The 21,188-nt window shown below is 39.2% G+C and overlaps 3 protein-coding genes across 3 annotated transcripts; all 3 read left to right on the top strand.

Moving 5' to 3' along the window:
• The first annotated feature begins 4,922 nt into the window (after nucleotides 1-4,922).
• LOC146906891 (uncharacterized) lies at nucleotides 4,923-6,341 on the top strand. The gene has a single exon (XM_085728991.1). It carries the CDS (start codon nucleotides 4,923-4,925, stop codon nucleotides 6,339-6,341), a length of 1,419 nt encoding a protein of 472 aa, XP_085585117.1.
• An 878-nt stretch (nucleotides 6,342-7,219) lies between these two features.
• LOC146906890 (uncharacterized) lies at nucleotides 7,220-11,539 on the top strand. The gene is made up of 3 exons (XM_085728990.1): nucleotides 7,220-8,682; nucleotides 8,824-10,062; nucleotides 10,360-11,539. The coding sequence occupies exons 1-3, from the start codon at nucleotides 7,220-7,222 to the stop codon at nucleotides 11,537-11,539; spliced, it is 3,882 nt and encodes a 1,293-aa protein (XP_085585116.1).
• Nucleotides 11,540-19,260: 7,721 nt separating this feature from the next.
• LOC146906889 (uncharacterized) lies at nucleotides 19,261-20,679 on the top strand. The gene has a single exon (XM_085728989.1). The coding sequence runs from the start codon at nucleotides 19,261-19,263 to the stop codon at nucleotides 20,677-20,679; it is 1,419 nt and encodes a 472-aa protein (XP_085585115.1).
• Nucleotides 20,680-21,188: the final 509 nt, after the last annotated feature.

Genomic DNA, 21,188 nt, shown 5'->3' with positions numbered 1-21,188 from the left:
GTTGGGGGTTATTTGGTGGTGGGAATTGGTATTGATTATTGAATGGTTGTTGGAATTGAGGGTAAGGTTGTTGCTAGAAGTTTGATTGTGGATATTGGTAGTTATTGTTGTAAGGTGCCCTCCATGGCCTTTGAAAGTTTTGATTGGCCGGATATCTTCCTTGGAAGTTAGAAGTACCCGGATTTTGGGATTGTTGTGAGGTTCCGGCTTGTTGTGGTTGGTTAGGTCTTTGTTGGTTTCCCACATAGTTGACCTCTTCCTCTTCAAAAGAACCGGGAGTGGGACAATAGCCGGTGGGATGATCCCCTGTACAAAGTCCACAAGTATTGACTTGAGCGGTTCCTCCTTCTTGCTTGAGAGATTCAAGAATTTGTTTTGGCATAGCTCTCATCTCCTTTTGCATAGCTTCTAATTGTTGAGTGAGAAGCTTATTTTGAGCTAAGACCGCATCATTTGCTTCTAGTTCAAGGATACCGGCTTTCCTTTGTTGAGGATTCCGGTTGTGAGAAGATTTTCTTGTGTTGAGAGCCATTTGGTTAATGATTTTGACAGCATCAGCTAGATTTTTCAAAGCAATAGAACCTCTAGCACTTGCATCTAGCATCGTCTTGGACATGTCTTGAAGCCCTTGACGAAAAAGATATAGTTGCATTTGGCTATCAAAACCATGCTTTGGACAATTCCTTAGCAATGATTTATAGCGCTCCCATGCTTCACAAAGAGACTCACTTTGGCCTTGAGTAAAAGTTGTAATTGAAGTTTTAGCCTCAAGATGCCTATCCTCCGGAAAGAATCTTTCTTGAAATGCTTTCTCTAGCTCCGTCCAGTTTTCCATCAAAGAAGTTGGTTGATCAATATACCACTCCTTTGTCTTTCCGATCAAAGAATGAGGAAACAATTTCACAAACATACCCTCTTCCTCATCTTCCTTCAAACCAAGTGTCCCGGCGATACCATAGAAATTGGTTAAATGTCTATATGGATCCTCATGATCCATACCGGTAAACTGGTTATGAGTTATCAAGTTTATCAACCCCGACTTCAGCTCAATTGATTTGGCATTTTGATTTCCAAGATTAGCTAGCCTCCTCGGACTAACCCACATTGGTAGAGCATCATTTTCACCTTCATTAGCCATGACTACTTCTGGTTCACTCCTTGGAGATGATAGTTCAGAAGAGTGTCAAGAACCACTAAGTGAAATAGTATGCACCGAACCGGAAGGAGAAGGAATAAAAAGTAAAGATTCCGGCTGAGCCAGCCTGGCTAATCTCCTAGCTTCCTTTGCTTGCTTCCTAAGTAACCTAGCAGTTTTCTCAATCTCAGGATCAAATTGTAGGTCTTCTTTAGCAATGGTACCTCGCATAAACAAAGTTCACCAAGACTATACCAGGTGGTTAGCATAAAAAATAATGAATGATATAAGTGTATAAGTATATGCATGAAAGAATTTTGTGCAAAATTGACTTAACATGACAAAATTGTTTCAAAACTTATAATATAAAATACGTTACTCCCCGGCAACGGCGCCATTTTGATGTAGTTTTTCTACATGTCATATAACTATGTACACGTGAGTATATATAGGATCGTTTTCCACAGGGAGTTGCGTTATATCATAAGCGTTTTCACAATAGTTCACATTAAGGGTTTGGATATAATTTGTTTGTTTGTAACACTATATCCACAATTGACATAAAAGTAAAAACGAGAGGGGATCGAACTATTTCACTTGCGGTATAAGATAACGAACAAGCATAACAGCAGCAATCTCTCGATCGATTAACAGACTCTAGCTTTATAACCAATATTATTACAATCATTTCTACAACATCCTTCGTGTCCAAAGCGACATCGTTATTTCCAGGTTAGCGTTTAAACATTCGTGTCCAAATTCCTTAAACGATAACAAAGTCGATCTGATAACTTAATCGACCGTGTCCAGCCTGATTAAGTATCCGAAAGCATTAAAATCTTGATTAAAAGTAATTATCAAAGGTTTACAAACTTGTCAAGAGTGATATAACATAAGTGTTATACCCCAATTTTTGACCTAAGATATGTTGAAACAAAATCCTTTTTATTATTTTAAGGATTACAAACATATTTATTTAAATTCATCTTGTTATCTACTAATGATTTTTGTGAGAAATTGTTTTATAAGAATAACCTCAAGAATGCTCTCAACACCTAAGCTTCTTCACAAGCCATTTACGTACAAAAGCACAAGCATGGACTTTTTTCATGAGGATCAAGAATTTAATGTGATATTGTCTCACCAATTTAAGGAAATACTAGGATTTGATTTGGACAAATAAATGGGCCTTAAAAAGGTTTTGACCCATTAAAAGCAAAGATTCATATCTTAAAATATCTAAGTGACAAAGCAATATGTCATGGCATGACTTCATCACATGACTTCATCAAAGTTATCTCTCATTAGCTGTTTCATGTAAACAATTACTACAGCTTGCATAAAGCGTGTGTTTTCTCCTCTTACACTTGCAAAACATTCTCAAGATCAATCTTGAAGTACAAATGTTCATGGCTCCATCAAACCAAATGTTTTGGAGCGCAAATGGACTTTTGAATTAAAGCAAGGCAGCTGGCTTTCTTTGAAGTGGGCAGCAAGCATATCACCTCTATAAATAGAAGAAAGTCTTGAAGACAAGAAAAAAAGGAACTTACACAACAAAGCAATTATCTCTCAAGTGCAAATATCATTTACTTACAAAGTTCTTCACAAACAAACAAGCTCTTGCTCTCTCATTATATCTTGGATCATAATTCTTTGAGTTTTGTTTTGTAATCATAGTCTCAAACAAGTGTTGAGCATATCTTGATCCAAAAGAAAATCCCACATAAACCACCACATAAAACCACACAAAAAAATCACACAATCATCACTACAAATCAACACAAAAAAAAAAAAAACCATCACTACAAAAAACAAAACAACCCTCATCTTTTTGTCTTTCTCTTATTCTCCCTATAAAAGGTATATCATCTTCCTTTTTTTCTTTCCTCTTTTCTTCTCCTTTTATCTTTTTTCATTTATTTTACACTAAATACACACATCTTAATCCAGAGTGCTCTGGTCCTAAACTAACTTTTAATATTATATTGTTGTTTAATTTATTTATTCTCCAGAACAATCTGGTCCTTGTTAATTAAATTAATCCAGAGTGCTCTGGTCCTAATTAACTGTTAATATTATATTTTTTGTTCATATTATATTATTCTCCAGAACAATCTGGTCCTTGTTAATTAAATTAATCCAGAGTGCTCTGGTCCTAATTAACTGTTAATATTATATTTTTTGTTCATATTATATTATTCTCCAGAACAATTTGGTCCTTGTTAATTAAATTAATCCAGAGTGCTCTGGTCCTAAATAAACTGTTAATATTATATTTCTGCTTATATAATCATTCTCCAGAGTATTCTGGTCCGTGTTAAAATAACCTTATATTTCAGCTTAACATTATTTTTCTCATTCTGCTTATATAATTTCCATATCATTATTCAAAACAACAAAAACATGCAAACATACAAAAATCACAAAAAATATTTTTATAAAGAAACCTTGATCTTAAATCAAGTGATCGTTCATTTTATTTTCTTTCTTAATCAAATTTCAAATCAACTTTAATCCTACTTTGAGTCTACTTTCTTTCAATATTAAAAAACACAAACAAATACTCATTTGCCACTTTGGCTTTCTTTCATTTTAAAACCTTTTTCAAAAACTATTAAAAACACAAAACAAATCAAACGTCAATTTCTACCCCAAACTACGAGGTTTTGATCCTTCACGGGTACGTAGGCAGAGGACGTGCGTCCTTCCAAATCAATAAAAAATGTAGATAAATTAGGTCTTTATTTTCTTTTATCATTACAAATTCCATTTTTTAAAGCAAGCAAGTTTAGAGCACAAAAGTTAAATAAAATCAAGAGGTTCTCGTAGAGTACTACGAATATTTAGGGTGCTTAACACCTTCCCTAAATATAACCAACCCCCGAACCCTTAATCCCTAAAAAATGTGGTATTTGAACCTTTTTCCACTTTCTTTTTGAAAAGAATTAAATGTTCAGTCATGAATTCCAAAGTGGGTCGAACGCCAATCAAATGGCCTTCGAACGTCCGAAAAATGACGCGACAGAAATGGCGACTCTGCTGGGGACTAAAACTACGAGGGTTAAGCCTAACTTGGCATTATTTAAAATTTGTGCTATAAACTTGCTAAAAAAAAATTAATGAAAGATTGGAAATTACGTGTATGTTTGTTCTCATTTCTTCTTTCTCATTTCTTTTAAACGTGAGTGGTGAGATAAGTCCTAACCCGGGCTTGAGAGAAATATAAGATAGGAGTGGTAAACTCATAGTGTCATACCGAGGGTATACTCGTGTCGTGACACATGTGAGATAACCACACTTAGCGGAGGAGCTTGAAGTGATATATGTCGGCGTGTGTTTTCACGTTCAGACTTTATTACTCTTAAGTTTCCGTTGAACGCTAAGGACCTGTAGTAACCCTTAAACCCATCTTGGCTTCTTAGGACGTAGTGCGGTGGCTAACCGGGTGTTTTCTCGGAATTAGTCGACACGCGATACTACACTCAGACGAGACTTTCCACGAACGTTGTTGGACCGGGTGTTTTCTCGGTATCCGATAAAATTCGGAAGGGGGTTGGAATTTGGGAACTTGGTAGAACCCTTGTTACAAATACAAATGAAACCATAGTCCTTACCAAATGGCGTGCTTACCTTTGACTCCAACATTATGGAACTAAACCTCACCATGTTTTCACCGTTTGTGTAGCATAAATCATGCATACATGCATTCATCCATAAATATTTTTTTCCCATCCATTAAAAATATCGAAGGACTTATGTAAGTTTTTTGTAAACATCATAGGATATGGAGGGTGTTAGAAGGAGAACTCATGGGTATAAATTCAAAAGTCCGGATGTAGAGAGTTTAAAGAGTTTGACAAAGATGTTAAAGGATCCGGATCGCTTTCAAGAACGGTATGGTAATTTACTCGATATTCTCAGGACAAAAGTGGATGTGGTACTTCTCAATACTTTGGTCCAATTCTACGATCCGATCTATCATTGCTTCACATTCCCAGACTTTCAGCTTGTCCCTACTTTAGAGGAGTACTCTCATTGGGTTGGTTTACCCGTACTCAACGAAGTACCCTTTCATGCCTCTGGACCCACTCCTAAGATCCCTACCATCGCAAAGGCCCTTCACCTTGAGGTAGCCGATATAAAAAACGAATTTACCCCCAAAAATGGTCTCCAGTGCCTACCATACAACTTCCTTCACCAAAAAGCCACCACTTGTTTTGAGAAATCCCAGACCGTTGCCTTTGAATCTATCCTCACCCTGCTTATCTATGGTATGGTCCTCTTCCCAAATGTTGACAATTTTTTTGACATGAATGCCATTCGGATCTTCTTAACCCAAAACCCGGTTCCTGTTTTGCTAGCTGACACCTATGTTTCTATTCATGAACGCACTCGTAAAGAAAAAGGGACCATCGTTTGCTGTACACCTTTACTCCACCGCTGGATTACTTCACATTTACCCCGTCCCAAGCTTAGACCAGAACGTCTCCCTTGGTCTCAGAAGCTCATGACTTGGACCCCAAAGGACATAGATTGGTTTAACCCAGTTTGTGACCCAGAGTTTGTCATTAATAGTTGTGGGGACTTCAACAACGTGCCTCTTCTCGGTACGCATGGAGGAATTAGTTATAGCCCGGTTCTTGCTAGACGACAGTTTGGATATTATATGAAGATGAATCCCGTGTACCTCATCCTAGACAGGGATTTCTTCCTCTACAAAAAGGATGATGGGAATCAAGGAGCGCAGTTCGAGAAAGCTTGGTATTCCATTGTCAGGAAGGATAGATATCAGTTAGGAAAGAGGTCATTTATCGCTCATGAAATTTATGTCCAATGGGTCATCGATCGAGCTAATAAATTGAAGATGCCTTACCCTCAACAAAGACTTGTGACCTCAACCGTTCCAGCTATACCTTTACCTTTACCTCTTGAGTCCTTGGGAGGGTATCATGAGCAGTTGGACATCGAAAGGCGTGAGAAGTCCATGTGGGAAGGAAAGTACCACGAGAAGGAGCGAGAGTATGATACTGTGAAGAATTTATTAGATCAGCAAATTCGGATTAATCGCAAGGAAAAGGATGAAAACACTAAGCTGAAAGCCGTTGTCCAAGAGAACCAGGATTTACTTGACAAGGTTTGTCCTGGGAGAAAGAAAAGACGCATGGATCTCTTTGCAAGTGCACACCCAGACTTTGGGGAATAGTCTACTACAGGAGCTCAAGAGTTCCCCAGTTTGTTTTCTTTTTTTATATAGCTTTCTGTTATGTACTTTGGAGTCTATCCCTTGGCTCAGTTTTGTTAAAAAGGGAATTACCTTGTTTCTATTTTGTAAGTCTATCCCTTATCTTTTATAATATTTACAAAATTTGCTTTTATAAGTCCTTCGATAAATAAAAAAAAATCAGGTATATTTTTGCATAAACATATCATGCATCATTTTGCATTTCATAGTTTCAAGTCTGAGTCTCACACAATTTTTTTCTTTTCCACAAAAGGTCAGCTCGTTACAAAAGTGGCCCGACGTATTCTCCACCAGTCTACCCGTACTCATTACACTCGAGCAACCGTAAAGAGAAAGATGGATCTTCTCGAGCAAGAGAATCTAGCACTCCGTGAAGAGGTAACAACCATGAACACCAAATTGGATGAGTTGGCCGACATGAAAACAAAGATGGAAGAATTAACCAATCTGGTAAAGTTGTTGGCAGTAGCACAGACTCCACCACCTCCTCCTCCTATCAGGACTCGAGCCGAAGCTACTACCTCTGCTATCCCAGATTGGACGGTATGTGTCGAGACTCCGACATATTCTGCGCCACAACGTCCCACGCCATGGTTCCCTCCTCTCACTGCTGGCGAGATACTCCGTCCCATTGCTTGTGAAGCAGAAATGCCTACTTTTCAACATGCAACTCATGTTCCTCAGCAAGTTACCATGGTCCCTCCAACTACTATCACTTACTCAGCACCCGTTGTTCATACTACACCACAAGAAGAGGAACCCATCTTCCATTCCGGGAATATGGGGGGCATGACAGGGTTGAAGACTTACAAGAAAAGTATGAAGAGATGCATCGGGAAATGAGAGCCCTAAAGGGAAAAGAAGCTTACGGGAGATCTGCTTACGACCTCTGTTTGGTACCGGATGTCCAGATACCCCATAAATTCAAGGTACCTGACTTTGAAAAGTATAAAGGAGACTCCTGCCCGAAAGACCACCTGACGATGTATGTAAGGAAAATGTCTGCGTATGCTAAAGATGATAAGGTCTTCATCTACTTTTTCCACGAAAGTTTGGCTAACCCCGCTTCGAAGTGGTACATGAACCTGGACAAAACAAGCATCCAAAGTTTCCAGGATTTATGTGACGCCTTTGTGCAACAATATGATTACAACGTAGACATGGCGCCAGATCGAGGTGACCTCCAGGCTGAAACTCAAAAGGATAAAGAAACATTTAAGGAGTATGCTCATCGATGGAGGAATATTGCCGCACAGGTTAGCCCACGGTTGGAAGAAAAAGAGATGACCAAGTTATTCTTGAGAACTCTCAGTCCATTCTACTACGGAAAAATGGTAGGGAACGCATCCAGGAGCTTCGCGAAGATGGTCGGCGTGGGTATAAGTGTGGAGGAAGGTGTCCGAGAAGGACGAATAATGAAAGATGGTGCGTCTACTAGTGGTACGAAGAAATATGGTAACAATTTTCCAAGGAAGAATGAACAGGAAGTCGGTATGGTGACCAACGAGAGAACCCGACAACACTATCCGGCATATCAACATGTTGCTGTCATCACACCTACTACCAATACTGTTCAACCACCAAATAGCCAGCCTCAATTCCCACAATATCCCCAACAACAATACCCTCAACAATATCCCCAACAACCATACCAACAACGTCCATATCAACAACAACCATATCAACAAAATCTCCCACAACCCTACCAACAACAACAACCTCGACAAAGATTGCAAATTGACCCGATCCCCATCACCTATGCAGAGTTACTTCCAGGTTTACTCAGAAAGAATTTGGTCCAAACCAGAGCACCTTCCCCAGTACCAGAAAAACTACCAACGTGGTATAGACTTGACCAAACTTGTACTTTTCATCAGGGGGGCCGAGGACATAATATTGAAAATTGCTATGGCTTTAAGAATGCGGTCCAGAGGCTGATCAATGACAAAAGATTAACCTTTACAGACTCAGCACCAAATGTACAAACCAATCCACTGCCGAATCATGGTGTTGCAGCAGTCAACATGGTCGAAGATTGCCAAAAGACTCACCTCATTCTGGACGTTCAACACATTCGAACACCTTTGGTCCCACTACATGCCAAATTATGCGAAGCAAACCTCTTTGAACATGATCACGATGTCTGCAAAGTGTGCCTCCTAAATCCCTGGGGTTGTCAGAAGGTAAAATATGATATTCAAGGACTCTTAGACCAAGGAGAGCTTGTTGTTGAAAGAAAATGTGAAGATATATGCGTTATAACTCCAGAAGAGCCTTTGAAGATATTTTACGACAGTCGGAAGTCAGCCACTGCTCCTTTAGTGATCTATTTACCAAGACCATTACCTCATGTTTCCCAGAAAGCCATACCTTACAAATACAATGCCACAATAGTGGAGGACTGACACGAGATTCCAATACCACCTTTGCCTTCTGTAGACAGCATTGTTGAAGATAGCAGAGTATTGAGAAATGGACGCGTCATTCCTACATTATTCCCAAAGAAAGCTAGTATTCCGGTGCCTGAACCCGTGCCAGCAAAAGATCCTAGTACAAGCAAAGAAACGGGCCAGTCTAGCGGGACCAATTCCGATCTGTATGAAGTTCTCAAGATGATCAAGAAAAGTGAGTACAAGGTAATCGATCAATTGCTGCAAACACCCTCAAAGATATCTGTATTGTCCTTATTGCTAAATTATGAAGCTCATATAGGTGCTTTGATGAGAGTGTTAGAACAAGCTTTTGTGGATTACGATGTGTCTATTGATCAGTTCAGCGGGATAGTGGGGAACATCACTGCATGTCACAATTTGAGTTTCAACGACGAAGAGCTCCCGGAACAAGGAAAGAATCATAACTTGGCACTGCATATATCCGTGAATTGTGGGGTTGATGCTTTGTCAAATGTGCTGATAGACACTGGCTCATCACTGAATGTGATGTCCAAAACAACGTTTGATCGACTCTCCTACCAGGGTACACCTCTGAGACTAAGCTCGGTGATGGTAAAAGCATTCGATGGTTCGAAGAAGACGGTTCGAGGAGAAGTAGACTTGCCTATTACAATTGGGCCAGAAGTGTTCCAGATTACTTTCCAGGTGATGGATATTCAAGCTGCATACAGTTGCCTGCTGGGTCGGCCTTGGATTCATGCGGCTGGGGCAGTGACATCTACGCTGCATCAAAGGCTAAAATTTGTGAAGAACGGGAAGCTAGTGACTGTCAGAGGAGAGGAGGTTTTGCTAGTGAGCCATTTGTCATCTTTCTCTTTTATTGACGCTGATACTACAGATGGAACGTCATTCCAAGGGCTAACCATAGAAGATCAGAGTACAAAGAAGCCTGGGGCATCCATCTCTTCCTTCAAGGATGCGCAAAGGGTTGTTCAAGAGGGTGACTCCGCAGGCTGGGGACAGGTTTTGAACCTGCCAGAGAACAAACGTCGAGAAGGTCTCGGTTTCTCTCCATCAACAGAGGTTCCCAAGACAAGGGTCGTCATCCAGCTAGCCAAAGGTACTATCAAGAGTGTTTTCCACAGTGCCGGGTTCATTCATCCCCCATCAAAAACCAATGCTATCATTGAAGACAACCCTGAGGGAATGCCACAAAGCTTCGTAACTCGCGGAGGATCTAGCCACAATTGGATTGCCGTAGATGTTCCATTTGTTGCTCATTTGTCTAAGTAATGCATTTGTTTGTTTTTATGTTTTTTTTTTAAAAAAATAAAATAAAATCCTTTCGCCCCGCCCCAAGCGAAAGTGAATCTATCTAGGGCCTCTTTTTGTTTCAAGAAATTATCATCAATCAAATAAAAATGTCGTTTTGTTCCCGACTTTTGCTTTATTTTTCTTTTGTGCATTTTCTGAAAAAATGGTAATACAAAAAAAAAACCAAAAAAAATAATAAATAAATAAATATAATCACCTTCGAAAAATCTGCATTTCACTCATTTTCTAAAATCATCAAATCATATGTGCAGATTAAACATCAATGAACCATCCGAACAACATAACCCTATGATCTCTCCCAACTTTGAATCCCCTGTATATGAGGCAGAAGAAGAAGAGAATGAAGAGATTCCCGACGAGATCTCTCGGCTACTTGAACGAGAAAGAAAAACCATTCAACCTTATGGGGAAGCCACAGAGATGATCAACTTGGGTACCGAAGAGGACAAGAAAGAAATCAAGATTGGGGCATCACTTGAAGCAAGTGTCAAGAAACGAGTAATAGAACTTCTCAAAGAATATATTGATGTGTTCGCTTGGTCTTACCGAGATATGCCGGGTCTAGATACTGATATTGTGGTGCACCATTTGCCTTTGAAGCCAGAATACCCGCCGGTCAAGCAGAAGTTAAGAAGATCCCGCCCTGACATGGCCCTCAAGATAAAAGAAGAAATACAGAAACAGATTGATGCAGGTTTCCTTGTTACATCAGAATACCCTCAGTGGCTTGCCAACATAGTGCCTGTCCCAAAGAAGGATGGTAAAGTCAGAATGTGTGTTGATTACCGTGATTTGAACAAAGCTAGTCCCAAAGACGTTTTTCCACTTCCTCATATTGATGTGTTGGTTGACAGTACTGCCAAATCAAAAGTTTTCTCCTTCATGGATGGTTTCTCCGGTTACAATCAGATCAAGATGGCACCCGAAGACAGAGAGAAGACATCTTTCATTACACCGTGGGGCACTTTCTGTTACAGAGTCATGCCATTTGGTTTGATCAATGCAGGTGCTACTTATCAGAGAGGCATGACTACTTTATTCCATGATATGATGCATAAAGAAATCGAGGTTTATGTGGATGATATGATCGTCAAGTCAATTACTGAAGAGGAGCATGTCGAGTATCTGCTAAAGATGTTCCAGCGACTGAGGAAGTATCAACTCCGTCTGAATCCTAACAAGTGCACCTTTGGTGTCAGATCTGGAAAGCTTTTGGGTTTTATTGTCAGTCAGAAAGGTATTGAAGTCGATCCCGACAAAGTCAGAGCTATCAGAGAGATGCCCGCTCCACAAACGGAAAAGCAAGTAAGAGGGTTTCTCGGAAGACTAAACTACATTTCTAGGTTCATTTCTCACATGACTGCAACATGTGGACCAATATTCAAGCTACTCCGCAAAGAACAAAGTATCGTATGGACAGAAGATTGCTAGAAAGCCTTTGACAGCATCAAAGAATACTTGCTAGAACCTCCGATTCTCATCCCTCCAGTTGAAGGAAGACCACTGATTATGTACCTAACTGTGTTAGAAGATTCCATGGGTTGTGTGCTCGGACAACAAGATGAAACCGGAAGAAAGGAGCATGCCATCTATTACTTGAGCAAGAAGTTTACTGATTGCGAATCTCGATATTCCATGCTTGAGAAGACTTGTTGTGCTCTAGCCTGGGCTGCCAAACGCCTCCGTCACTATATGATTAGTCATACTACTTGGTTGATATCTAAAATGGATCCGATCAAGTACATCTTCGAGAAGCCCGCCTTGACAGGAAGGATTGCCCGGTGGCAGATGTTATTATCAGAATACGATATTGAGTACCACTCTCAAAAGGCAATCAAAGGTAGCATCCTTGCAGATCACTTGGCTCACCAATCGATTGAAGATTATCAGCCAATCAAGTTCGACTTTCCCGATGAAGAGATTATGTATTTGAAAATGAAGGATTGTGATGAACCACTTCTTGGAGAAGGTCCAGATCCTGAATCAAGGTGGGGTTTGATATTTGACGGAGCTGTTAATGCTTATGGCAGCGGAATTGGAGCAATCATTATTACTCCTAAGGGTGCACACATCCCCTTCACTGCCAGGCTAACGTTCGATTGTACAAACAACATGGCAGAGTACGAAGCATGTATTATGGGTATCGAAGAAGCCATCGATCTGAGAATCAAGAACCTCGACGTTTACGGTGACTCAGCTCTCGTAATCAATCAAATCAAAGGAGAATGGGAAACTCGCCACCCCGGCTTGATCCCCTACAAAGACTATGCAAGACGATTACTGACCTTCTTCAACAAAGTTGAGTTGTACCACATACCTCGTGATGAGAACCAAATGGCAGATGCTCTAGCTACTTTGTCTTCAATGTACCAAGTAAATCGTTGGAATGAAGTGCCATTGATCCGTATCAGACGTCTCGAGAGGCCTGCTCATGTATTCACTACTGAAGAAGTTGCTGATGACAAGCCATGGTTCCACGACATCAAGTGTTTTCTTCAAAGTCAAGAGTATCCACTCGGAGCATCCAATGAGGACAAGAAGACTCTAAGAAGATTGTCTGGCAATTTCTTCCTGAACGGGGACATTTTGTATAAAAGAAACTTTGACATGATGTTACTCAGATGTTTAGACAAGCACGAAGCGAATCTGTTGATGCATGAAATACACGAAGGATCCTTCGGAACTCATTCTAGTGGACATACAATGGCTAAAAAGATATTAAGAGCAGGCTATTACTGGATGACAATGGAAGCTGATTGTTATAAGCACGCCAGAAAATGTCACAAATGTCAGATCTTTGCCGATAAGATTCATGTACCGCCAACTGCACTCAATGTTCTTTCCTCTCCGTGGCCGTTCTCTATGTGGGGCATTGACATGATTGGAAGGATTGAACCAAAAGCGTCAAATGGGCACCGTTTCATTCTAGTGGCTATTGACTATTTCACCAAGTGGGTTGAAGCCACATCTTATGCTAATGTGACCAAGCAAGTGGTAGTCAGGTTTATCAAGAATCATATTATCTGCCGCTACGGTGTCCCTAATCGGATCATTACGGACAACGGGACGAATCTGAACAACAAGATGATGAAAGAGCTATGTGATGATTTTAAGATCGAGCATCGTAATTCTTCGCCTTACAGACCTCAGATGAATGGTGTTGTCGAAGCCGCAAATAAGAACATAAAGAAGATCGTCCAGAAGATGGTAGTGACTTACAAAGATTGGCATGAGATGCTTCCTTTCGCATTACACGGATATCGTACTTCGGTACGCACATCAACGGGGGCAACCCCTTTCTCTTTGGTATATGGCATGGAGGCGGTACTTCCCGTAGAAGTTGAGATTCCTTCGATGAGAGTTTTAATGGAGGCTGAATTGTCAGAGGCTGAATGGGTTCAAAGTAGATATGACCAGTTGAATCTGATTGAAGAGAAACGCCTCACTGCCTTGTGTCATAGACAACTGTATCAGAAGAGGATGAAACAGGCTTTTGACAAGAAAGTGTGTCCTCGTGAATTCAAAGAAGGGGATCTTGTGCTCAAAAAGATCCTAACTTTCCAACCCGACTCCAAGGGCAAGTGGACGCCTAACTATGAAGGCCCGTATGTTGTCAAGAGAGCCTTCTCAGGCGGTGCCATGACTCTTCAAACCATGGATGGTGAAGAACTTCCACGTCCCATAAACACAGATGCAGTCAAGAAATACTTTGTCTAAAAATTATAAGAACAGCTCGGTAAGTCGAAAACCCGAAAAGGGCGGCTTAGGCAAAAATGAGCGTCTCGGTGGGCTGAAAACCCGAAAGGGCGGTCCAGGCAAAAATTAGAGACATTTAAATAGAAATCATCATCCTGATGGGCTGAAAACCTGAAAAGGCGGTCTATGCAAAAATTAAGGATTAAAAGAAAAAGACAAAGTAACTGCGTCCAGTCAGGCACATCCACTTGGGGCATACCTGCTATCAAAGAATCTCCAATCTGAAGCATCAAAAAGCAGTGGAATTCAAAGTTGTTAGGGAGGATAGGGTTATGAAGTTCAATATACCTCTCCTTTTCAAATTACCATTTTTTCAAACTTTGTAAAATCTATGGAGTCGCGCCATTGGCAGGCCACCTTTCAAATAATAAAAATTTGAGCCTTTGCCCCTTTACTTGAAATTCTCATTTGTTCTATTTCCCAAAATTCTTCTATATATATATTTTTTTTTTTTGATGATGATATTTTAAAAAAGCAAAATTCTTAAAACTTTTTTCATGTCTTTTAAAAACATAAACAAACAAACACATTTTTAGGACTCGAGAGTAAAAGAAGCATGCCTCAAACATTGTCCTCAATAATGGTTAAACCTTGTCAAACAAGCATTGGCTAAACACTACACCAAAGAAGAAAAAGTGGGCACGACGACTAAAGTGTGTTGATGAAAGAACATTCTGTATAGGTTTACAAATGGCGACTTTCTTCCAGACTTTTGATGGGTTCTCTCCCCAGAAGACATATAGGGTTACTTTGCTCACAATAAAATCATCTTCAAGGAAATCTTTTTGAGTGTGTAGTGCTGCAAATGTGGGTCCACCTCCCACTTTACCGGTCATGTCCCGTCTCATCAAGTTCGTACAATGAATGGGTCATACAAGTTACGTTCATACATGCATACATTCATACAATCATATATTCATACATTACGAACATCTCGCATTTACCTTATTACCATCAAAAGTGTCATCCCCAGTGTGTCTGTTCCAGTGATGTCACCCATTATGAGCCCGTTGGATTCCGGCGAACACTTGCCAAGCCGGGTGGATTCTCGCAAATTCCAGCAGCCATACCAAAAAAAAAAAAAAAATTCATAGCAGAGATTATTATTCTAACCGCGATTTCTACGAGAACAAATCTCCATAGTCCAAGCCAGGATCAGTAACGGTAAACCAAGCAATACCGCTATTGCGACTTCAATCTCTCTTAGAAACGCCATTTCTTCATCTATTTCTTCATAATGGAAGATGTCAATGAGTAGAAGAACGAATGCAAGAAGAGTGATGACAATGAGAAGGAATATAGCCATTTTAAGAAAGAATGAGGATGGAGGTTGTGAAAAAAAATAAGAGATGAATGTGAAGTATTTATAGAAGGAGGGAGGAATGTAGCTGTTAGGGGGAAAGAAAAAGGGGTTACTTTTCACTATTCATGACCGTTAAAAGGGAAAATATAGCCGTTTATTTAGACGCTGGAAGGCTCAAACGGTACACACAGATAAATCACCTCATGGTAATGAACAAAAATTAACACTTCACATATCAATCACGTCAAGCTGCCAGTCCACCAACGAACCACTTGATTACCTTTTTATCTCATTTCAAGTCACCAAGTTCACCAACGAACGCTTGAGTTTACCCTTTTATTTTGTTTCAAGTCACCAAGTTCACCAACGAACGCTTGAGTTTACACTTTTTATTTTGTTTCAAGTCACAAAGTTCACCAACGAACGCTTGAGTTTACCCTTTTATTTTGTTTCAAGTCACCAAGTTCACCAACGAACGCTTGAGTTTACATTTTTTATTTTGTTTCAAGTCACCAAGTTCACCAACGAACGTTTCAGTTTACACTTTTTTTATTTTGTGTCAAGTTACCAGTTCACCAACGGACGCTTAAGTTTACCTTTTTATTTTGTTTCAAGTCACAAAGTTCACCAACGGACGCTTGAGTTTACCTTTTTATCTTGTTTCAAGTCACCAAGTCCACCAACGGACCGATCAGGTTTACTTTCATCATGTTTCAAACGGCCAGTTCCAACTAATGAACAGTTTGGAATCACAATTCAATTTTCAATAGTGTCATCCACAGCTTAGTTGTCCAAGTTGATGTCGCCAATCAAACAATTTCAATGGTGTCACCTAAGCGTGGCTGTGCAAGCGATGTCAGTGATCAATTTCAATTTCAATAGTGTCATCCCCAGTTTAGCTGTTCAAGTAGGTGTCACTAATCAAATTTTGTCCCCATCATAGTATACAATCTCCTTCCCCAGTGAAACTACATTCCCCCTAGCGGAGTCAGATCCCTCTCTTCAACGAACTTGGGTATCCCGTTGCTGTTTCTCGTCTCAGTCAAATCATCTTTGTCGTCCTGCATTCATAATTACAACGCGAGCATTCATAACATCTTAGGTCAAAATTGGTGCACTTTTGTATTTAAGTCTCTTCGCCCGTCAAATCAAAATATTTCATCTTCGAATCTCCGGACGAAGAAAACTTAAATAGGGGCATCTGTTATACCCCAATTTTTGACCTAAGATATGTTGAAACAAAATCCTTTTTATTATTTTAAGGATTACAAACATATTTATTTAAATTCATCTTGTTATCTACTAATGATTTTTGTGAGAAATTGTTTTATAAGAATAACCTCAAGAATGCTCTCAACACCTAAGCTTCTTCACAAGCCATTTACGTACAAAAGCACAAGCATGGACTTTTTTCATGAGGATCAAGAATTTAATGTGATATTGTCTCACCAATTTAAGGAAATACTAGGATTTGATTTGGACAAATAAATGGGCCTTAAAAAGGTTTTGACCCATTAAAAGCAAAGATTCATATCTTAAAATATCTAAGTGACAAAGCAATATGTCATGGCATGACTTCATCACATGACTTCATCAAAGTTATCTCTCATTAGCTGTTTCATGTAAACAATTACTACAGCTTGCATAAAGCGTGTGTTTTCTCCTCTTACACTTGCAAAACATTCTCAAGATCAATCTTGAAGTACAAATGTTCATGGCTCCATCAAACCAAATGTTTTGGAGCGCAAATGGACTTTTGAATTAAAGCAAGGCAGCTGGCTTTCTTTGAAGTGGGCAGCAAGCATATCACCTCTATAAATAGAAGAAAGTCTTGAAGACAAGAAAAAAAGGAACTTACACAACAAAGCAATTATCTCTCAAGTGCAAATATCATTTACTTACAAAGTTCTTCACAAACAAACAAGCTCTTGCTCTCTCATTATATCTTGGATCATAATTCTTTGAGTTTTGTTTTGTAATCATAGTCTCAAACAAGTGTTGAGCATATCTTGATCCAAAAGAAAATCCCACATAAACCACCACATAAAACCACACAAAAAAATCACACAATCATCACTACAAATCAACACAAAAAAAAAAAAAAACCATCACTACAAAAAACAAAACAACCCTCATCTTTTTGTCTTTCTCTTATTCTCCCTATAAAAGGTATATCATCTTCCTTTTTTTCTTTCCTCTTTTCTTCTCCTTTTATCTTTTTTCATTTATTTTACACTAAATACACACATCTTAATCCAGAGTGCTCTGGTCCTAAACTAACTTTTAATATTATATTGTTGTTTAATTTATTTATTCTCCAGAACAATCTGGTCCTTGTTAATTAAATTAATCCAGAGTGCTCTGGTCCTAATTAACTGTTAATATTATATTTTTTGTTCATATTATATTATTCTCCAGAACAATCTGGTCCTTGTTAATTAAATTAATCCAGAGTGCTCTGGTCCTAATTAACTGTTAATATTATATTTTTTGTTCATATTATATTATTCTCCAGAACAATTTGGTCCTTGTTAATTAAATTAATCCAGAGTGCTCTGGTCCTAAATAAACTGTTAATATTATATTTCTGCTTATATAATCATTCTCCAGAGTATTCTGGTCCGTGTTAAAATAACCTTATATTTCAGCTTAACATTATTTTTCTCATTCTGCTTATATAATTTCCATATCATTATTCAAAACAACAAAAACATGCAAACATACAAAAATCACAAAAAATATTTTTATAAAGAAACCTTGATCTTAAATCAAGTGATCGTTCATTTTATTTTCTTTCTTAATCAAATTTCAAATCAACTTTAATCCTACTTTGAGTCTACTTTCTTTCAATATTAAAAAACACAAACAAATACTCATTTGCCACTTTGGCTTTCTTTCATTTTAAAACCTTTTTCAAAAACTATTAAAAACACAAAACAAATCAAACGTCAATTTCTACCCCAAACTACGAGGTTTTGATCCTTCACGGGTACGTAGGCAGAGGACGTGCGTCCTTCCAAATCAATAAAAAATGTAGATAAATTAGGTCTTTATTTTCTTTTATCATTACAAATTCCATTTTTTAAAGCAAGCAAGTTTAGAGCACAAAAGTTAAATAAAATCAAGAGGTTCTCGTAGAGTACTACGAATATTTAGGGTGCTTAACACCTTCCCTAAATATAACCAACCCCCGAACCCTTAATCCCTAAAAAATGTGGTATTTGAACCTTTTTCCACTTTCTTTTTGAAAAGAATTAAATGTTCAGTCATGAATTCCAAAGTGGGTCGAACGCCAATCAAATGGCCTTCGAACGTCCGAAAAATGACGCGACAGAAATGGCGACTCTGCTGGGGACTAAAACTACGAGGGTTAAGCCTAACTTGGCATTATTTAAAATTTGTGCTATAAACTTGCTAAAAAAAAATTAATGAAAGATTGGAAATTACGTGTATGTTTGTTCTCATTTCTTCTTTCTCATTTCTTTTAAACGTGAGTGGTGAGATAAGTCCTAACCCGGGCTTGAGAGAAATATAAGATAGGAGTGGTAAACTCATAGTGTCATACCGAGGGTATACTCGTGTCGTGACACATGTGAGATAACCACACTTAGCGGAGGAGCTTGAAGTGATATATGTCGGCGTGTGTTTTCACGTTCAGACTTTATTACTCTTAAGTTTCCGTTGAACGCTAAGGACCTGTAGTAACCCTTAAACCCATCTTGGCTTCTTAGGACGTAGTGCGGTGGCTAACCGGGTGTTTTCTCGGAATTAGTCGACACGCGATACTACACTCAGACGAGACTTTCCACGAACGTTGTTGGACCGGGTGTTTTCTCGGTATCCGATAAAATTCGGAAGGGGGTTGGAATTTGGGAACTTGGTAGAACCCTTGTTACAAATACAAATGAAACCATAGTCCTTACCAAATGGCGTGCTTACCTTTGACTCCAACATTATGGAACTAAACCTCACCATGTTTTCACCGTTTGTGTAGCATAAATCATGCATACATGCATTCATCCATAAATATTTTTTTCCCATCCATTAAAAATATCGAAGGACTTATGTAAGTTTTTTGTAAACATCATAGGATATGGAGGGTGTTAGAAGGAGAACTCATGGGTATAAATTCAAAAGTCCGGATGTAGAGAGTTTAAAGAGTTTGACAAAGATGTTAAAGGATCCGGATCGCTTTCAAGAACGGTATGGTAATTTACTCGATATTCTCAGGACAAAAGTGGATGTGGTACTTCTCAATACTTTGGTCCAATTCTACGATCCGATCTATCATTGCTTCACATTCCCAGACTTTCAGCTTGTCCCTACTTTAGAGGAGTACTCTCATTGGGTTGGTTTACCCGTACTCAACGAAGTACCCTTTCATGCCTCTGGACCCACTCCTAAGATCCCTACCATCGCAAAGGCCCTTCACCTTGAGGTAGCCGATATAAAAAACGAATTTACCCCCAAAAATGGTCTCCAGTGCCTACCATACAACTTCCTTCACCAAAAAGCCACCACTTGTTTTGAGAAATCCCAGACCGTTGCCTTTGAATCTATCCTCACCCTGCTTATCTATGGTATGGTCCTCTTCCCAAATGTTGACAATTTTTTTGACATGAATGCCATTCGGATCTTCTTAACCCAAAACCCGGTTCCTGTTTTGCTAGCTGACACCTATGTTTCTATTCATGAACGCACTCGTAAAGAAAAAGGGACCATCGTTTGCTGTACACCTTTACTCCACCGCTGGATTACTTCACATTTACCCCGTCCCAAGCTTAGACCAGAACGTCTCCCTTGGTCTCAGAAGCTCATGACTTGGACCCCAAAGGACATAGATTGGTTTAACCCAGTTTGTGACCCAGAGTTTGTCATTAATAGTTGTGGGGACTTCAACAACGTGCCTCTTCTCGGTACGCATGGAGGAATTAGTTATAGCCCGGTTCTTGCTAGACGACAGTTTGGATATTATATGAAGATGAATCCCGTGTACCTCATCCTAGACAGGGATTTCTTCCTCTACAAAAAGGATGATGGGAATCAAGGAGCGCAGTTCGAGAAAGCTTGGTATTCCATTGTCAGGAAGGATAGATATCAGTTAGGAAAGAGGTCATTTATCGCTCATGAAATTTATGTCCAATGGGTCATCGATCGAGCTAATAAATTGAAGATGCCTTACCCTCAACAAAGACTTGTGACCTCAACCGTTCCAGCTATACCTTTACCTTTACCTCTTGAGTCCTTGGGAGGGTATCATGAGCAGTTGGACATCGAAAGGCGTGAGAAGTCCATGTGGGAAGGAAAGTACCACGAGAAGGAGCGAGAGTATGATACTGTGAAGAATTTATTAGATCAGCAAATTCGGATTAATCGCAAGGAAAAGGATGAAAACACTAAGCTGAAAGCCGTTGTCCAAGAGAACCAGGATTTACTTGACAAGGTTTGTCCTGGGAGAAAGAAAAGACGCATGGATCTCTTTGCAAGTGCACACCCAGACTTTGGGGAATAGTCTACTACAGGAGCTCAAGAGTTCCCCAGTTTGTTTTCTTTTTTTATATAGCTTTCTGTTATGTACTTTGGAGTCTATCCCTTGGCTCAGTTTTGTTAAAAAGGGAATTACCTTGTTTCTATTTTGTAAGTCTATCCCTTATCTTTTATAATATTTACAAAATTTGCTTTTATAAGTCCTTCGATAAATAAAAAAAAATCAGGTATATTTTTGCATAAACATATCATGCATCATTTTGCATTTCATAGTTTCAAGTCTGAGTCTCACACAATTTTTTTCTTTTCCACAAAAGGTCAGCTCGTTACAAAAGTGGCCCGACGTATTCTCCACCAGTCTACCCGTACTCATTACACTCGAGCAACCGTAAAGAGAAAGATGGATCTTCTCGAGCAAGAGAATCTAGCACTCCGTGAAGAGGTAACAACCATGAACACCAAATTGGATGAGTTGGCCGACATGAAAACAAAGATGGAAGAATTAACCAATCTGGTAAAGTTGTTGGCAGTAGC

Source organism: Medicago sativa, chromosome 7 (genome assembly GCF_051527215.1).
Source record: "Medicago sativa cultivar Bolivia chromosome 7, Bolivia_mono, whole genome shotgun sequence".
Taxonomy (NCBI): Eukaryota; Viridiplantae; Streptophyta; class Magnoliopsida; order Fabales; family Fabaceae; genus Medicago; species Medicago sativa.
Note: the sequence above shows the minus strand (reverse complement) of the source record. Positions and strands in the feature narration are given on the sequence as shown.

Bases quoted from the DNA above. Each gene is read 5' to 3' on its own strand.
- LOC146906891 (XM_085728991.1), top strand. From the start codon at position 4,923: ATGGAGGGTGTTAGAAGGAGAACTCATGGGTATAAATTCAAAAGTCCG.
- LOC146906890 (XM_085728990.1), top strand. From the start codon at position 7,220: ATGAGAGCCCTAAAGGGAAAAGAAGCTTACGGGAGATCTGCTTACGAC. The intron at 8,683-8,823 runs GTCAGCCACTGC...TTCTGTAGACAG, and splicing joins ATATTTTACGACAGTCGGAA to CATTGTTGAAGATAGCAGAG. The intron at 10,063-10,359 runs GTAATGCATTTG...TCATATGTGCAG, and splicing joins TTTGTTGCTCATTTGTCTAA to ATTAAACATCAATGAACCAT.
- LOC146906889 (XM_085728989.1), top strand. From the start codon at position 19,261: ATGGAGGGTGTTAGAAGGAGAACTCATGGGTATAAATTCAAAAGTCCG.